The following is a 16,642-nucleotide window of genomic DNA, read 5'->3' as shown; positions in this document are numbered from 1 at the left end:
CCTAAATTCAGTCAAGTGGAACAATTTGAATAAACTTCACAAAGGTCCATACAAAGATGTTTCTGACAAAGTTTCATCAACATCTATCAAACAGTTCATAAGAAGTCGTTTAAGGATTTTTCTGTTTCTCACTCTGGTCGCCCCTTAATACAGACAGGTTGAACCATTTGAACAGACTTGAGAAAGGTCCATACAAAGATACTCCTAACCAAATTTTTATGAACATCCATATAGCGTATAGCGGTTCATCAGAAGAAGTTTTTTAAGCTCTGACAGCATCTCTTTACAGTCTGAATAAACTGAGAAAATTTTTGAAAGTATTTAAGATAGTTAAAGTTCTTTCTCTCTGCACTTCCTCTAATTGCCTTCTCACATTATGACACTTATTTACATTTTAGTTAATAAAATTTATTGTCTAGACAAAACTGCTTTTTTTAAATATGAAGGTCATGAAGGTTGACCTAGATTTCATGATATTCTGATCAAGTTTCAGGTAAATCAGGCAAAAATGTAGCCTCTGTAGTGTTAATGTGATATTTCTGTGACTTTTACCCCAAATGACCCAGTTTCCATGGCCTGATCAGGATAAACCGAGTTCAAGATCAAATTTTGTATTATATAAATGCAACATCACATTTATATGTGGAAACCCAATCCGTATGTTATAAATCAACAGATACCAAGTAAATTTCCCAGTGGTCAAATTCAATAGTTGTGCTTATGAAATACATGTGTTTGTATGGTTCAGTCTATAAAATAAGTATTTTTGTTGTTTTATTTTCATAATTATACACACAAAATTACATAAATTGTTTAAGTCGTGACTGTGGATTTGGGAAAAACATTCATTCTACCCTTTCAGTCTCATGCATTTATTTTCAGGAAACTCGTGTATTATTTTTCATGAATCCACATTTACTTGTGGTTTCTCCTGACATAAAACATAATGCCAAATAAGAATACTATTTGCCGATGTTCATATAACTTATAACTTTGAATAAACATTATTCATTTAACTTTATCACAAACTTCGAAGTTTGGAGAGTAGTCAGAAACCCTGATTTAAAACAAAAATGCATCCTTTAAAGAGCAGCACCGCGGGCAAAACTGAGTATATTTGTTGTATAGAGTCTGTTGCTCCGAGCAGAACATTTACGTGATCAACTGGCGACATTATCCTCTGAGGTTTTAGCTCTTCTGAGATCTCTTGTACATATACACAGAACAGAAACATATTCCATATAGAATACCTTTTCCAAACATTAAAAACCTATTAAACATAACATGTTTGAGTTGAAAGTGCAGTTACAGTACTAAAACTAAACTGTTAAATATATCATTAAACATAAAAAGAAAGTGTTTTTAAATTGCTTGTTTGTGTTTAGCGCCTTTTTTAGACAGTATTTCAGTTACATTTTGTATATTACTAGCATAACCACTGAAGGTGATTTTTACCTTAACACATTTCGTTTTAAACTGTTGACTTACTGGGGTTTCTGACAACTGACAATCCTGCTGACAAACCGCTCACTGAGAGGGTGACTCTTAAACCCCCAAACTTTTTGTAGGGCATAACAAAATGCAAGTATGTTTATGCATACCTGATGGCAGGCGAATATACTTATTTCATCATTATATTTTCACTGCAAATTTGTTTAATTTGCTATTCAATCTTGTCTATATACTATATATCACAGAAAAGTTTAGCTTCTTTGTTGGAGATGCAGTGCTGCTAGTCGTCTTAATATCTCTTGACCATTGTCCATTAATGTTTATTTAAACATTTGTTTTCTATAAGAGTTCTACATTCCATGTTTGTTTCTGAAGAGAAGTTTCTTCACCAAAATTTTCTTCTGGTTTCCATAATGTTTCTTATCCCTTGCTTGGTTGGCCTTTTACACATTAAAAGAATTAAAACATATTTTTATGTTAACATATCATCGTAAGATTAAAGGGAAAAATAACCACGCCTCCTGGTCGTTTGAACAAGCTTGGTAGAGGATCACAAAAGGACCATTTGTGTGAAATCATTTTAAGCCGGGCAAGCAGTTTCAAACATATTTTTAAAGTTTCCACTATATATAAACATATAGGGAAACCTGACCACACCCTCTGGTTGCCATGGTTTTGACAAATCAGAATAATTTGAACATCTTGGTAGCGAGTCAAACAAGGACCATTAATTTTGTCTGAAATTGTTTTAAAATTGGGTAAGCAGTTTCATACAAAAAGATTTTTAAGTTTCCACTATATACATATTGGGAAAAGTGACTGGAGGCTATGTTTTTTGAAAACTCTGAAAAAATTAAAAAATCTTGGTAGAGGGTTTCATAAGGACCATTTGTGAAATTATATCAAAATACGAGAGTGGTTTATGAGCAAATTTCGTTTGAAGAATTTCGTATTTTAAGCTCTGGCGGCCCCTATGTGCAAACAAGCTGAAATGTTTTTTTTTTTCAATTTTGGAAGAAGACTACCCAAGGAACATCCCAGCCAAATTTCATCAACTTTCACAAAACAGTTTCAGAGGGAACGTCATTTCCAACGGACTGGTCTACGGATGGACCAACATACCGACCGACAGACATCTGCAAAACAAAATCTACCCATTCTTTTTCGAAGGGCGGCATAAAAATAGATCTCAGCTTGTTTACACTGATTGATCAATATTACCATAATGAATGTTGAATGTTATAGTTTTTAACATTTATGTCTGATAATACAGAATGTTTGTACAAAAAATTGTGAAACCAACATCGGGCTTACAGATAACCTTGCCCACTTTAGTCTTTTATTACACTTTAGTCTGTTAACTACAATAATTAGAGTGCTTCACTTGATGGTTTTATCTTAAAGAGTTTGTTTTACAGCGACTTCCAAATTCCTCAGAAATAATATTATGCACTCTACCCATTTCTGCTCTATATTTAAACTAGTTGTGTGTCCATAGGACACTATTGTGCCCACACCCACTCCGTTCCTGTCATTGTACATGATTTCATAACTCTAGGTGAAACATTTTCTAAGATGTATGCAACATAAACGTTTAAGCACTTTATGTATACTTTTAACAAGTAAAGGACCATGACATTGGTCTGGCTTAATGAAATCCCAAACAGAACACCAGACACAACTCCATATGCTATAATTATGTCATTCCTCTGATGTTTTATAACACTAGGTCAAATACTTTTTGAGATATATACTCTTGTGCCTTTAATGCAAATTTTGACTAAGTCAAGGACCTAACTTTGGCCTTGCAGAGTCAACTCCAAAACAAAACTCAGATGCATAAATTCATATGATGAAAATGTTCCAACATGGTTTCATGACTTAAGGCCAAATATCTTTTATGACATACTTATGCAACACAAACTTTTAAGCATTTTATTAACTTATCAACTTCAAATGTTATATATATAACATTCATCTAATGTTTTATGACTGTGAGTAAAATGCTATCTGATCAGTATTGACTGCGTGAAGTATCCTGTAGATGTAGATCATAAAGATCGATGAGCTGAATGAAAAAGGAAATAGTTGTCTGTTCAAATTGATTTACTTTTCATTTACTTTATTCATTTTCAATATATTTATGGCTTAAGGTAAACTGTAACATTGGCAACATGTTTTATCATTTTCAAGATTCAATAATATACAATGACATTTAGGGGAAATATGGACACTCTGTGCAGGGGTGAGGTTTCTTCTTGTTACTGATATATCATAGTGAAAATTATGAAATTATATTTTGTAATTGCATCAAGTCTGTTATTTTATGTACAGGTCTTCTCACCATATGTTGATAAATAAGTATTATTTAAGTACATTGATGTATAATGATATTAGTTTAAGTTAGAAATCAAAAGGGCTGCAGATGGATCCCAGTAGCTTGTAGAGTAACGTCAAATTAATAATCAAAGACTTATCAGTATGGGAACCTTATGTGGGTGAATGAGATCTATATGTATGTGATTGACAAGTGTGAGTTTGTGAGATAGGAAAAGTGACCAATGAATGATAGTTATTAATCAACGTACATGTAATTAGAGTGTTGGGGCAGGAAATGAATGTTGATTGTAAGAGAGGAATATGGGGTTGATTTGAAAGACATAAAGCTGAGAAAGACAAATTAAATACTAGTAGTAGTAGTAGTAGAATTAAGTAGATAAATTTTGGAACTTATTTTGGCATAATTTCATATTTTTTTCACTATGTTATACTGACAGGCATAAAAGTAGCAAAAATGTCTAGTTTCATTTGAGCCACACCATGAGAAAACCAACATAGTGCATTTGCGACCAGTCTGGTCAGGATCCATGCTGTTCACTAACGGTTTCTCGAATTGCAATAGAGTTTGAAACCGAACAGTATGGATCCTGACCAGACTGCGCGGATGTGCAGCTGGTCTGGATATATGCTGGCCGCAGATGCACTATGCTGGCCGCAAATGCACTATGTTGGTTTTCTCATGGCGCGGCTCATTTGTGTTACTATTTTCTTAGATAATTATTTTTCAGATGTTAATGAATCTAGTTCCAAGACAGTATGTTTCCTATCAGATTAGACTTAGTATTTTCTACATGCTTAACCTTAACCCTGCTAAATTTCTAAAATGGACTTGTCCATTTTTCAATTTGGGCAGTTCCATTTACTACTTAAAGGGGGTGTTCACTGAAAAAATTACTGACTGAATAGCAAACAGTGCAGACAAAGATGGTCTTGGTCTGCACTGGTCCCGAGGACAGAATCACTTGCCGGCGGCAGGTTAAAGGTTAAAGGTTCATTTAAGATAAGATGGTACCTGGTAATTTCCTTTTAGATAGAAGCTTCAATTTATTTTCAACATTGTAAATACTCGCTGTAAAAAACTGTAAATAATGTAGGTGAATCATTCTATTTTACTTGTGACACAAATGTGCTGCACCATGAAAAATCCAACATAGTGCATTTGCGACCATGGATCCAGACCAGCCTGCACATCCGCGCATTCTAGTCAGGATTCATGCTGTTCGCTGTCAAAGCCTATTAAGCAATTAGAGAAACCATTAGCGAACAGCATGGATCCTGACTGCGCGGATACACAGGTTGGTCTGGATCCCTGCTGGTCGCAAACCTCCTATGTTGGTTTTCTCATGGTGCGACTCAAATCATATTTTGTAGTTTGAATAGTAAACTATAATTTGGACCTTTTTCTTTCAGAAAATATCAAAGAACATACTTGTTAAAGCTATTCGCCCACAGTTTAAGTGAAATTTTTCAACATGTTCATACCTGCAAAGTTTGGCACAGAATTTATATATGACATTGAAAAATGATAAAATGGATGAAAATTAAAGTTAGATACAGTAAAAATGCAAGAAGAATGTAAATTTTCTGCATTATTTCAAAAGCGTTGCAAAGATTTACTACATTCTGCACAATATTTTTGGTTATTTATAAGAATATCTTGAAAAAAAAACAACAACATTATTTCAATAAGTATGTACCACTAATCGCTTTCAGAGTACACACTTTCTTTTTATGGATTTTTGAGAGAAATTATTCTTTGGCCTAAATATGCGAGTTAGTCCCTCTAACCCTTATGAAGCTGAACACAACTGAGTCTGCCTTTGCAACAAACGTAGATTATGATCAGCCTGCACAACTGTACAATCAGATCATAATGTGCACTGTTTGCCAGTCAGTCAGTATCTTTTTTTGTTAGCACCCATTTTAACAGTTAAATGGTACTGTCCATATTGAAAGATGGACAAGTTCATTAGAGAAATTTAGCAGGATAAGAGTTAATAATTACTAATTAGTGGTAACTGGCCTAGTTGTTATACATACTGATTTTTTAGTTGCCAAAGAAAACAAAATTCAATGTCAATTCCAAGCCAATTTAAATCGATCTACATCTACATGTATATACCGAACAATTATTTTGTAATTTAATAAATATAAACATGTCCATAATATTTCAATTTTTAATAGCAGTGTTCTTTAATAATATGATAAACAGGTCCCAGAAAAGTCACAAATAAGCTATAAACATGTGGCTAAATTTAGCTATATAGCTAGAAGTACCTGTAAAACAAAAAAGCGATAAGGCAAAATATGTCAAAAATCAAATTCAAAATGGTCATAATCACGTGACAAGTCCAAATTGTTTATAAGATGAAAGACAATTCAGCAGTATTTTGCGATAAATCAATGGTGAATGTTTCACTTGTGAGAAACATCGTAGCATAAGACAAATCTAGTATTGACTTTTCGCAGAAATTCGCAACATGTATTGAAACTGAAACTGCATCTGGCCCTACGTTCTTTGTGATTGTCTTTTGTCTCATAAACCGTTCGAATGGGATAACAAGTATTTTATATTTGATATTGACATATGTTGAACAATTCTTATTGGTTTTATAGCTAAACAAATTCATTTTATATGCTGTTATGGATCTCTGATGGATAGTCTAAATAATGAGACCTCGGGCAGATCGATTTTACATTCTGATAGAGGATATCAACCAGTTAAAAAATATAACGATATTCAACTCTTGAGTACAATTATTTGGACTATATATGATGGACGCAACCATTAGAAAATAAAATCTGTGTCAGTTTAATGAAATGATGAAACAGTTAAATTTTATACATTTCTGGTGAATCATGCAAAAATGACTAAACTTGAAAGTTTCAATTACTGGATTACCTCTTTGGATTTATTATATTATACTTAGGTCGCATAAATGAAATAAAGATGATAAAATACGTGGATTGAATCTGACTAAGTAATTGATCTTCTAAACGAAATCTGAGTACGACCCATTCAATTCGTCTCTTAAATGTTGATTTCAGTTTGAAATTTTCATTTATCCAATCAGACGACATTTCGAATGTCAAAGGAAAAAAAAAGTCAGTTATTCCAGGCTCGAACCCAGGACCCCTCGCTTACGTCAAATGTTTACTGGGGTTCAATTATATAAATAACCGATTGCAATCGAATAATTCAAAGGTGGTCGACTTTATCATCTGCCCGGGTTTATCCACAGGAGTCCGAAATTCTATCATTAAGACCCTAGAAGTCTACCTTTACAATTAAATACCCCTATTTATATATATATAGAGGGGGGTACTTTATTGTAAGGGAAATGAAAAAAGAGAGAATATATCAATTCTAGGTTTTTTAAAAAAATATTTCTCTTTTAATAAATGTTATTTTTTATACCTAAGGGAAAAGAATGTTTGTAGAAATGTAATCCATTTAAGCTCAGAGACATATATCTATGTTTAAAACCAGAAGTCATGTTAACTTCATATTTCAATTGTTCGACAGGTTGCACAGGAAATCTTTAACTGAATGCTCGGGTGCCCGAGAACTTTCGAAATTTATTATTATTACGAATTTTATAACAGTGTTCCCGAAGTTTGGCTAAAGAGTGTCATTTCGTTTGTCCAACATACTCTATACCACAGTTATTAGCATTTCATGTAAGGAATTTCAAAAAATGATGAGTATTTATATTGAAAATTCTATTATTTATAATAGAGCGTATTGTCGAGTTACAATTAAAATGAGGACAGCACATACACCTATTAGAATGGCACTTACTATTAATAGGAACTGAATCTTCTATAATCAAGCAACAGATATGTCAATCAATATACTCTGTCGGAACTTTAAACATTTACGCAATATAAACATATTTGAAACGGTTACATCATTTTATAACTGTTTCCTTTATCACATTATTTGCTCCTTGTTTGATGAGGGGGACTCCGTGGCCGTGTGGTTAAGGTCGCTGACTTTAAATCACTTGCCCCTCATCGATGTGGGTTCGAGCCTCACCCGGGGCGTTTAATTCTCCATGTAAAGAAGCTATCCAGCTGGCTCACGGAAGGTCGGTGGTTCTACCCAGGTTCCCGCTCGTGATGAAATTATGCACGGAGGGGCACCTGGGGTCTTCACCCACCATAAAAGCTGAAAAGTCGCCATATGTCTTATAATTGTGTCAGTGCGACGTTAAACCCAACAAAATAAATAAATAAATTGTTTGATTACCCCCATGTATGATGCATAAATTATATGTTTATACAAAAGAATATAGTTGTAGATAACAGAAACCACAGCCCTGAACTCACCTACAAATCAAGGAACTGGACAAAGTTAATATTCATGATAAAGACCAATTGATTTTTAAAGGCGATAACATATTTGGCTATAACCACTCTACAGATGGTTCTCTAACGTATTGAATTAACAATTCTATCATTAGTATTAAATATAGGACATAACTTGAAATAACGTTTAATGAACAAACTAATTCCTAGTGGCAAGAAAGGTATGTAGTTATGGTGGCTGATTTCAGACCAGTTCGTGTATTCTTGTCGACGAGGCGAAATATCGAAGTAACGAAAACACGAAAGGTCGAAATAATGCTTATTTGTCGTGTGTTCGCCTTTCGACTTTCGATGCGAATACACGATGTAACGAAATACTAAAATAGAAAAAATGGAAATTTCACAGGTCGCTCAACACGACAAAAACAAAAAATGTTGCAGGCTCGGTTTGATTGAGCCTGTTCATGGACGGTAGTGGAAATGCATGCTACCGTCCACGCCCTCTAGCCCCGGGTTAAGCAGAACTCAACATTTACACATGTTAAAAGTACAAAAAGCAATTTAAAGACATCCCCAGATGTATTCAAACGGCGGTGAACATGGAACCTTCAATGATACACGTGTTGAGGCGTGTAATTCCATGAAGAGCGGCGTTTGGTCCCCAGATAAAGTAAAGGGTTTGCCCCAAACGAGAAAACAATGGGCAGAACTAAACAAACTGGAATTAAGGAAGGGGATCTGAGGTTATGGAGCCTGCGTATCACATGAACTGTCAAAAGACAAAATTAAAAAGCAGGCGAGCACGCGGACTTTTGCATTAATCACTTTTCGTATCGGCGGGTATTAAAACTTCGTTATTTCGACTTCAATGCTTCGTTGTTTCGTGTATTCGCCTCGGAAGGCGAAAGACGAACACACGAAAATTGAGTTGTTTTCGACCTTTCGTTACTTTGACCCACCGACACAAACACGTGTACGTGTCTGTCTTAATACACTATTATAATGGCGCAAAATGGGGCGTACGAGAGTTGTCCCAGAAAATCACGAACTTTTTTTATTATTTAGAAAATATAGAAAATAAGCGACGCATCAAATAATTATTAAAACAGGTGTTATTTCAATGTATACTCTACAGGACTGTAGAGTTTAAAATTGAACACCTGTCATATTATTCGAGTATTTTTTAGATAATAGACAGCTGTTAGAGCTAGTCGGCTCAGTTTTCCTCCTACAAAAAGAAGCGATTTCCTTTTAAATTCATGTAACTTACCCGATATACATCTCATTGGATTAAAAATTATATCGTCGTTAACGGCAATATATGGCGCGTGATTACAATGCATTTCAAGTCTTTGACATCACCAACGTTAAAATAGTGACGTAATTTTGAAAGTAATGATCGCACACCATTTCAGACATAGCGACGTCAGATAATTTGCGGCGCAGAAAGTATTAGTAAAATATTGTGTAGATCGTGGAATGACTTCTTCACAAACAAAAAGAGAAATACAAAATTCTGGAAGTTTGACAAATGATAGCAGGACGCTTGTCTTAACGTGACACAAACGTTTTAGGGAGGTTAGGCGAGTGGTTCAAGACGAGGGCAAGATAAAACTTTAATACTTTCTGCGCAGCAAACTTATCTGACGTCGCCAATTCTAAAATGGAATGCTACCATTACTTTCAAAATCACGTCACTATTTTCATATAAGTAAGGTCAGCGACTTGAAACACGGCATAATTACACACCACACGTTGCTGTTAACGATGATATCAATTTTATTCATGTGAGATGTATATCGGGCTAGTTACATGAATTTAAAATGAAGCTGTTTCTTTTTGTAATGGGAAAATTGAGAGAGCGCCGACTAGCACTGACTGCCGTCCATTATCTAAAAATACTCAAATAATATGACATTTATTTAATTTTGAACTTTATAGTCCTGTAGAGTATAGAATGAAATAACATCAGTTAAAATAATTATTTGATGCGTAGTTTATTTTTGAAATGATAAAAAAGTTCGCGATTTTTTGGAACAAGCCTCGTAATGTATATATGAATATAATACCAGAACTGAAATACTAGAATAGTGACATGTTTTATTGCATATGACACATTTTCTATTATAAATTGAGAATATTTCTTATAAATGGTAAAACACATTAACTAGAGAGCATTTAGTTCAGGTCGGCGTAATGATATGCCCCGTAAGACTGACTAAAGCTAAATGTACATGTATGTACTAATCTAATAGTGATAAAATATCTACACAACGACCTCGGTTATGGAATATAAATCATTATCTTTCGTTTTAGGACAAATATGATTTTATAAATGGTAAAACACATTATTTAGATAGCATATTCATTTCAGCAGCATATGTGTAATTGTTATGCGCATGCCTACCGTAAGGCGAATACACGAAAGGACGAAATTGCACATTTGTGCATTTGTGTTCGTGTCGGCGGGTCGAAGTAACGAAAGGTCGAAAGGTCGAAAACTTCTTATTTCTCGTGTGTTCGCCTTTTGACTTTCGAGGAGCATGCACGAAGACACGACAAAAGAAGGGCGACAACATGAAGTTTTGATACCCGCCGACACGAAAAGTGATTAAAACAAAAGTTCGTATGTTCGCCTCTGAAAGTTCGCTATTTCGCCTTCAGTGTTTCGTTTACTCGCCTCTAATGTCGAAAGGCAAACACATGACAAATAAGCAGTTTTCGACCTTTCGTGTTTTCGTGTCTTCGACATTTCGACCCGCCAACATGAACAAATATGCATTATTTCGACCTTTCGTGTTTTCGTTACTTCGACATTTCGCCTTGCAGAAACGAACACACGAAATGGCAGAAATCAACCACCATTATGTAGTAGCATGAAACAAATTTAATGTCCAGGCAACATCAGAAGCTAAAAGTATATTCGAGAAGTTAAAGAATAAATGCTGTTTCATATTTGTGTACCTAAACCCGGGAAAATAATAGGATTTCGTAGCTTAAATAGCACCACTATTGTAGTTTTTGAAAGCATAACAAATTGTATAAATTTGATAGCACTGCAAAGACAATTAGTGATCAGACATAAAAAGGAAGAAAAATGAAGAAGAAAAGAATCACAAATATGTTGTGGCAGAATTGCCATGTGATTTGTACACAGCTAAATAGCTAAGAATAGAATAAAACGAAAACACAATTTAGTGAGGAACAGTCGATAAAAAATGGATACAAACCTTCTATGAAAAATGCAGGAGTTTAGCTATGCCGTACGAACATACAAGTTCGTTGCCTTTGCTTGATGAATGTCTTTTTGATATATTTTACACAATTTTGGATAATAAATAGTAATAAATATAACTGAGAGATATTACCTTTTTCAAATGTAGTTATACAAAAACACATCTACAAAGGAATTAATAAATTCTATGTAAATGTCAATATCTCAATATATGGTTTAACTAACACTTTTTATTTCTTTCATTTTTTTCAGACTCACGTTATTGATCAAGGATTTTATTCGCCATTTGAATGCTTGAAGTAATTATGTCAAATTTAGACATGACTGTCAACAATACGACTATATGAGACACAATGTTCGTCATATACAAATCATCAGCTTGTCATAAATAAAGCTGACACATCAATATTACATACTGCTATCAACTTCCTTTACGAAACGTTACATACTGATATCAACTTCCTTTACGAAACATTACACACTGATATCAACTTCCTTTACGAAACGTTACATAGTGATATCAACTTCCTTTACGAAGCGTTACATACTGATATCAACTTCCTTTACGAAACATTACATACTGATATCAACTTCCTTTACTAAACATTACAAACTGATATCAACTTCCTTTACGAAACATTACAAACTGATATCGACTTCCTTTACGAAACATTACATACTGATATCAACTTCCTTTAGGAACCATTACATTCTGATATCAACTTCCTTTACGAAACATGATACGTTTCCACAGAACGGGAGCAGTAATAATAAAACTGTTGCTACGATTCATATGTTTAGTTTTAATATTTACAACATTTATGCTATGTTTTATATCCGTCGTGTCAGATTATCGTATTGCACACAATAATTGGCAAAACAATAAGGTTGGAATCATGGTAACCAGAAACCAAAGCAGCAGTGAATATTCTTGTTTTTTGAATCCTTCAAATTATTTACAATCGGAGAGATTTGATTTAATATTCAAAATGGTTTATGCATATTTCTATGTTTATAAGGAGCGAATTCCAAAAGTAATACAAAATGCATATGCAGAACATATTGGAGTGTGGAATAATTTCAAAGAGTACTGTCGCCGTAAAAATTCCTGGTTCGATAGAAATATACCATGTAAAGAAAAAAACAATAAATCTGATTTCATTTTATCATTTCATAAAACAATTGAAAACCTAAAAACGAGTGGTTTTAATTCAAGTATGTCAAGGATTCCGATAGACAATATGGGATTTCTTCTTAACGGTGCACATAGAGTATCAGCCTCAGTAATATTATCAAAGAATGCATGTTTTGAACATCACAATTTTACGCATCGTACTTTTTACCGGGGATATAAATACTTCAAACGCAAAAGATTGTCGGAGCAGACGTCGGACTTGGTCATGTTGGAATGGATGAAAATCCAGTTGAAGCTTCCATCCTTGAAAACTTTGGTTTATATTGTTTCCGTATTTTCAAATAATCGCGAGAAAGATGAAACTATGCGTAATATTGTGAAAGAACGATGCTCAAAAGATAATGGTATTTTATATGATAGAGAAATCAACTTCACTCAAACCGGAATGTGGCAATTATTCGCTCATATGTATGGGCAACAAGCTTTGTTAGAGACTGAAATTCAACAGATGATGTCAACATTCAATTCAACATTCACTGCAGTATTTTTATTTATCTATGCAAAAAGCAACAGAGATTTAGTTCAGTGTGAAAATGAAATAAGGAAACTTTACAGCGATAAATTATTTAAATACACAGTTCACATTCCCGATACTGCAGAAGAAAATTTAATTCTAGCAGAAATGATACTTAATTCAAATTCCATACAATTCATGAACTACGCTAAGAAAGCGTCTGATTGTAAAGTAATTGCAAAAGAAATTGCCAGTCGTTCGTCTATTGCACCAATAAGTACACTTCCGGGTATTTACGTTGGTAGAGATGACGTCATGATTGACTCGGGAACAGTACTTGGATTTTTTTATTTGAACAGACGAACAGATGTTGACCTTTTATTCCTACATGGAATTGACAAGGCCTTACTCGGAAATGATCATGGAATTTTAATTCAAGCTCATGCTTTTAAAAACAATCCCATTTCAAAAGGACGCGCATGGGAAGAAGACCATTTTAGTGACAGCGGGGCAACGGACAAATGGGATTTATTTTACAATCCTAAACATTACGGTTATTGTTATGGTATTAAATTTGTATCACTGAAACAATTTACAATTGGTTGGATACAAAATGAAGAGAAATGAGCCAAATAATGATTTAGTAGATGTTGAACTCATTAATGTGCTTCTTGAAACCATCAGCTGAAATAATCAACTCTATAGATACATGTGAACATGATTTATTTTACAATCGAATTTTTCAATGATATGACTCGTTGTTATCATTTATAGTTTTCATTCACCTCTGTTTACATTTGCATGTTAGATATGATGGACTTGCTTGAGGTCTGTTAAAAATTTTATTTTTTCAAACCTAGTTGAAAAGTACAAAGTTTAAGCGACAAGATTTAACACTTAAAATAAAATTCATGATCGTTTTTTTTTAATTTTGAAAACAATATCAATTTAAATTCAAAATTTCACAAACATATTTCATCGTCTATAATCAAACAACAGATATGTTAATCAATATACCTCTTTTGGTAATATCTATCAAACTTTAAACATTTACGAATATTTCCTTAAAAAATTATAAAACACATTTGAAACGGTGTCATCATTTTATGGCTGTTTTCTAAACCACACTATTTACTTTTTGTTTGATTACCCCACGTATGATACATGAATAATGATATGTTTATAAAAAAAAATATCTTAGATCTTTTGAAAAAAATGTAATACAGGCACAATGGTTCACCGACCACTTGAAAGAATATAGCAGCTATGAAAATACCATTGCATTTTGTAGATATGACACTCCAATCCCGATCTCACATGAAAGATGAAAGAACTAGCCAAAGATAATAATAATAATAATAATAATAATAATAATAATAATAAATTGATTTAATGATGATAACATATTTGGCTATAGCCAGTCTACATATAGTCCTGTAACGTATTGACATTATTAACAATTAACAATTCGATCATTAGTATTAAATATATAACTTAAAATAACGTGTTATGAACAAGCTAACTACTGATGGAATAAAAGGAATATAGGAGCATGAGAGGAATTTTACGCCCAGGCAACATCAGAAGCTTAATCATGCTGCAAACATGGCCAGATAAATGGCTTAAAATATGTAGTAGGTGGTCTGTGAATGTGCACATCGACATTTGCATAAACCATCATGCCAATTACTAGTCCATTGGCAAAGTAATCAAATTCAAGATGGCAGCTAAAATGGCACCCGAATAAGTTGAACTTGACATCCAAAATAGAATTATTTCATTGTTGTAAATTCATATTGAATAATAATAAAGGAAGAGTTATATATAATAATACACATTTATACACTTTTTTGATAAAAGTGATACAATTACACATTAATGCTTTTTTATTGGACACAAATGGGACAAATGCTATTTTCTTCTTTAACTTGTGTTCATTATACCTTGTTCATGTGTTTGTATTTCCTGTCGTTCCATATACTGAAGAAGAACGTCTATAAGAGGGATATTTAGATATCATATAATATCATTTTTGTTCATTTAGGCTCTTAAAATAGTAAGAATATATTTAAAAGTGTGTGTGGTGGGGGGGGGGGGGGGGGTGTAGGAGGGTGTAAGTTGCTATATAAAATATTGAATAATAGTTGAATTATATAAGTTTAAACACAAATTCTTGCATAAAAACTACTTTTTTCACTGGATCCGCCCATGTATTAACGGAGAAAAATCGTGTGCAAACAATGCAATTCACGTGCTGTTAATACATGATTTTTAATTTTAAAATGCTTTCCCAGGGACTTACATGTATTTGTCCGCAAATTGAAATCTGGTATCACCGTCTTGTTTTCTCCATAACAATCTCTTTTTGTAGCATAAAAGGTGCAATCTAAACCATAGAATGTTTTGTTGTATCAGTTACCAACGCCAAATGCACTGCCCCCAACAATGTTCGTACTCGCTTCTTCCCTTGTTTAACCCCCTGTTAGAACTCAGCGTTGTTTCAGGTTTTGTAGGTAACCATGAATGTTTAAGAATCGCATTTGTTGATTTCGGGGCCCTGGTTATGGATTTTTAAAACATGTTTACCGGTCTAAGAACAACAGAATGGTAATTAAACAAGAGGGCCAAGATGGCCCTAGGTCGCTCACCTGAGGAAACATACCATAACAGTGTAAACATGTTTGACCTCGTGATTTCATGGAAACAAATATTCTGGCCAATTTTCATTAGGATTGGACCAAAAATGTGGTCTCTAAAGTTTAAACAAGAATTTTCTTTGATATGATCTAGTGACCTAGATTTTAACCCCAGATGCCCCATTTTCAAACTCGGCCTAGATTTTATCAAGGTAATTATGCTGACCAATTTTCATGAAGATCAGTTGAAAAATACAGCCTCTATCGCATACACAAGGTTTTTCTTTGATTTGACCTAGTGACCTAGTTTTTAACCCCAGATAACCCATTTTCAAACTCTGTCTAGATTGTATCAAGGTTATCATTCTGACCAAAATTCATGAAGATCAATTGAAAAATACAGCCTCTATCGCATACACAAGGTTTTTCGTTGATTTGACCTAGTGACCTAGTTTTGGGCCCCAGATGACCCATTTTCAAACTCAGCCTAGATTTCATCAAGATAATCATTCTGACAGAAATTCATGAAGGTCAGTTGAAAAATACAGCCTCTATCGCATACACAAGGTTTTTCCTTGATTTTACCTAGTGACCTAGTTTTTGACCCCAGATGACCAATTTTCAAACTCGACCTAGATTTCATCAAGGTAATCATTCTGACCAAATTTCATGAAGATCAGTTGAAAAATACAGCCTCTAACCCCAGATAACCCATTTTCAAACTCGGTCTAGATTGTATCAAGGTTATCATTCTGACCAAAATTCATGAAGATCAATTGAAAAATACAGCCTCTATCGCATACACAAGGTTTTCCTTTGAATTGACCTAGTGACATAGTTTGTGACCCAGATGACCCATTTTCAAACTCGGCCTAGATTTCATCAAGATAATCATTCTGACAAAAATTCATGAAGATCAGTTGAATAAAACAGCCACTATCGCATACACAAGGTTTTTCGTTGATTTGACCTAGTGACCTAGTTTTTGACCCATAATCCATTTTCGAACTCGGTCTAGA

General features: G+C 33.8%; 1 protein-coding gene across 2 annotated transcripts in view; it reads left to right on the top strand.

Moving 5' to 3' along the window:
- LOC123524940 (uncharacterized) overlaps positions 1-16,642 on the top strand; it is a 44,231-nt gene that overhangs the window by 12,616 nt on the left and 14,973 nt on the right. The window contains exon 2 of one of the 2 annotated variants that reach the window (XM_045303567.2): positions 11,591-13,950. The exons of the other annotated variant lie outside the window; for it this stretch is intronic. Coding sequence (XP_045159502.2) covers positions 12,076-13,614 — 1,539 coding nt within the window. The 5' untranslated portion in view covers positions 11,591-12,075 and the 3' untranslated portion in view covers positions 13,615-13,950. Of the gene's footprint in view, positions 1-11,590; positions 13,951-16,642 lie in introns of those variants that run through there. 2 annotated transcript variants of the gene reach the window in all.

The sequence above is a fragment of the Mercenaria mercenaria genome, chromosome 3 (genome assembly GCF_021730395.1).
Source record: "Mercenaria mercenaria strain notata chromosome 3, MADL_Memer_1, whole genome shotgun sequence".
In the NCBI taxonomy this organism is placed as follows: Eukaryota; Metazoa; Mollusca; class Bivalvia; order Venerida; family Veneridae; genus Mercenaria; species Mercenaria mercenaria.
The sequence above is the reverse complement of the archived record's forward strand: the minus strand, read 5'-3'. Positions and strand labels throughout refer to the sequence as shown.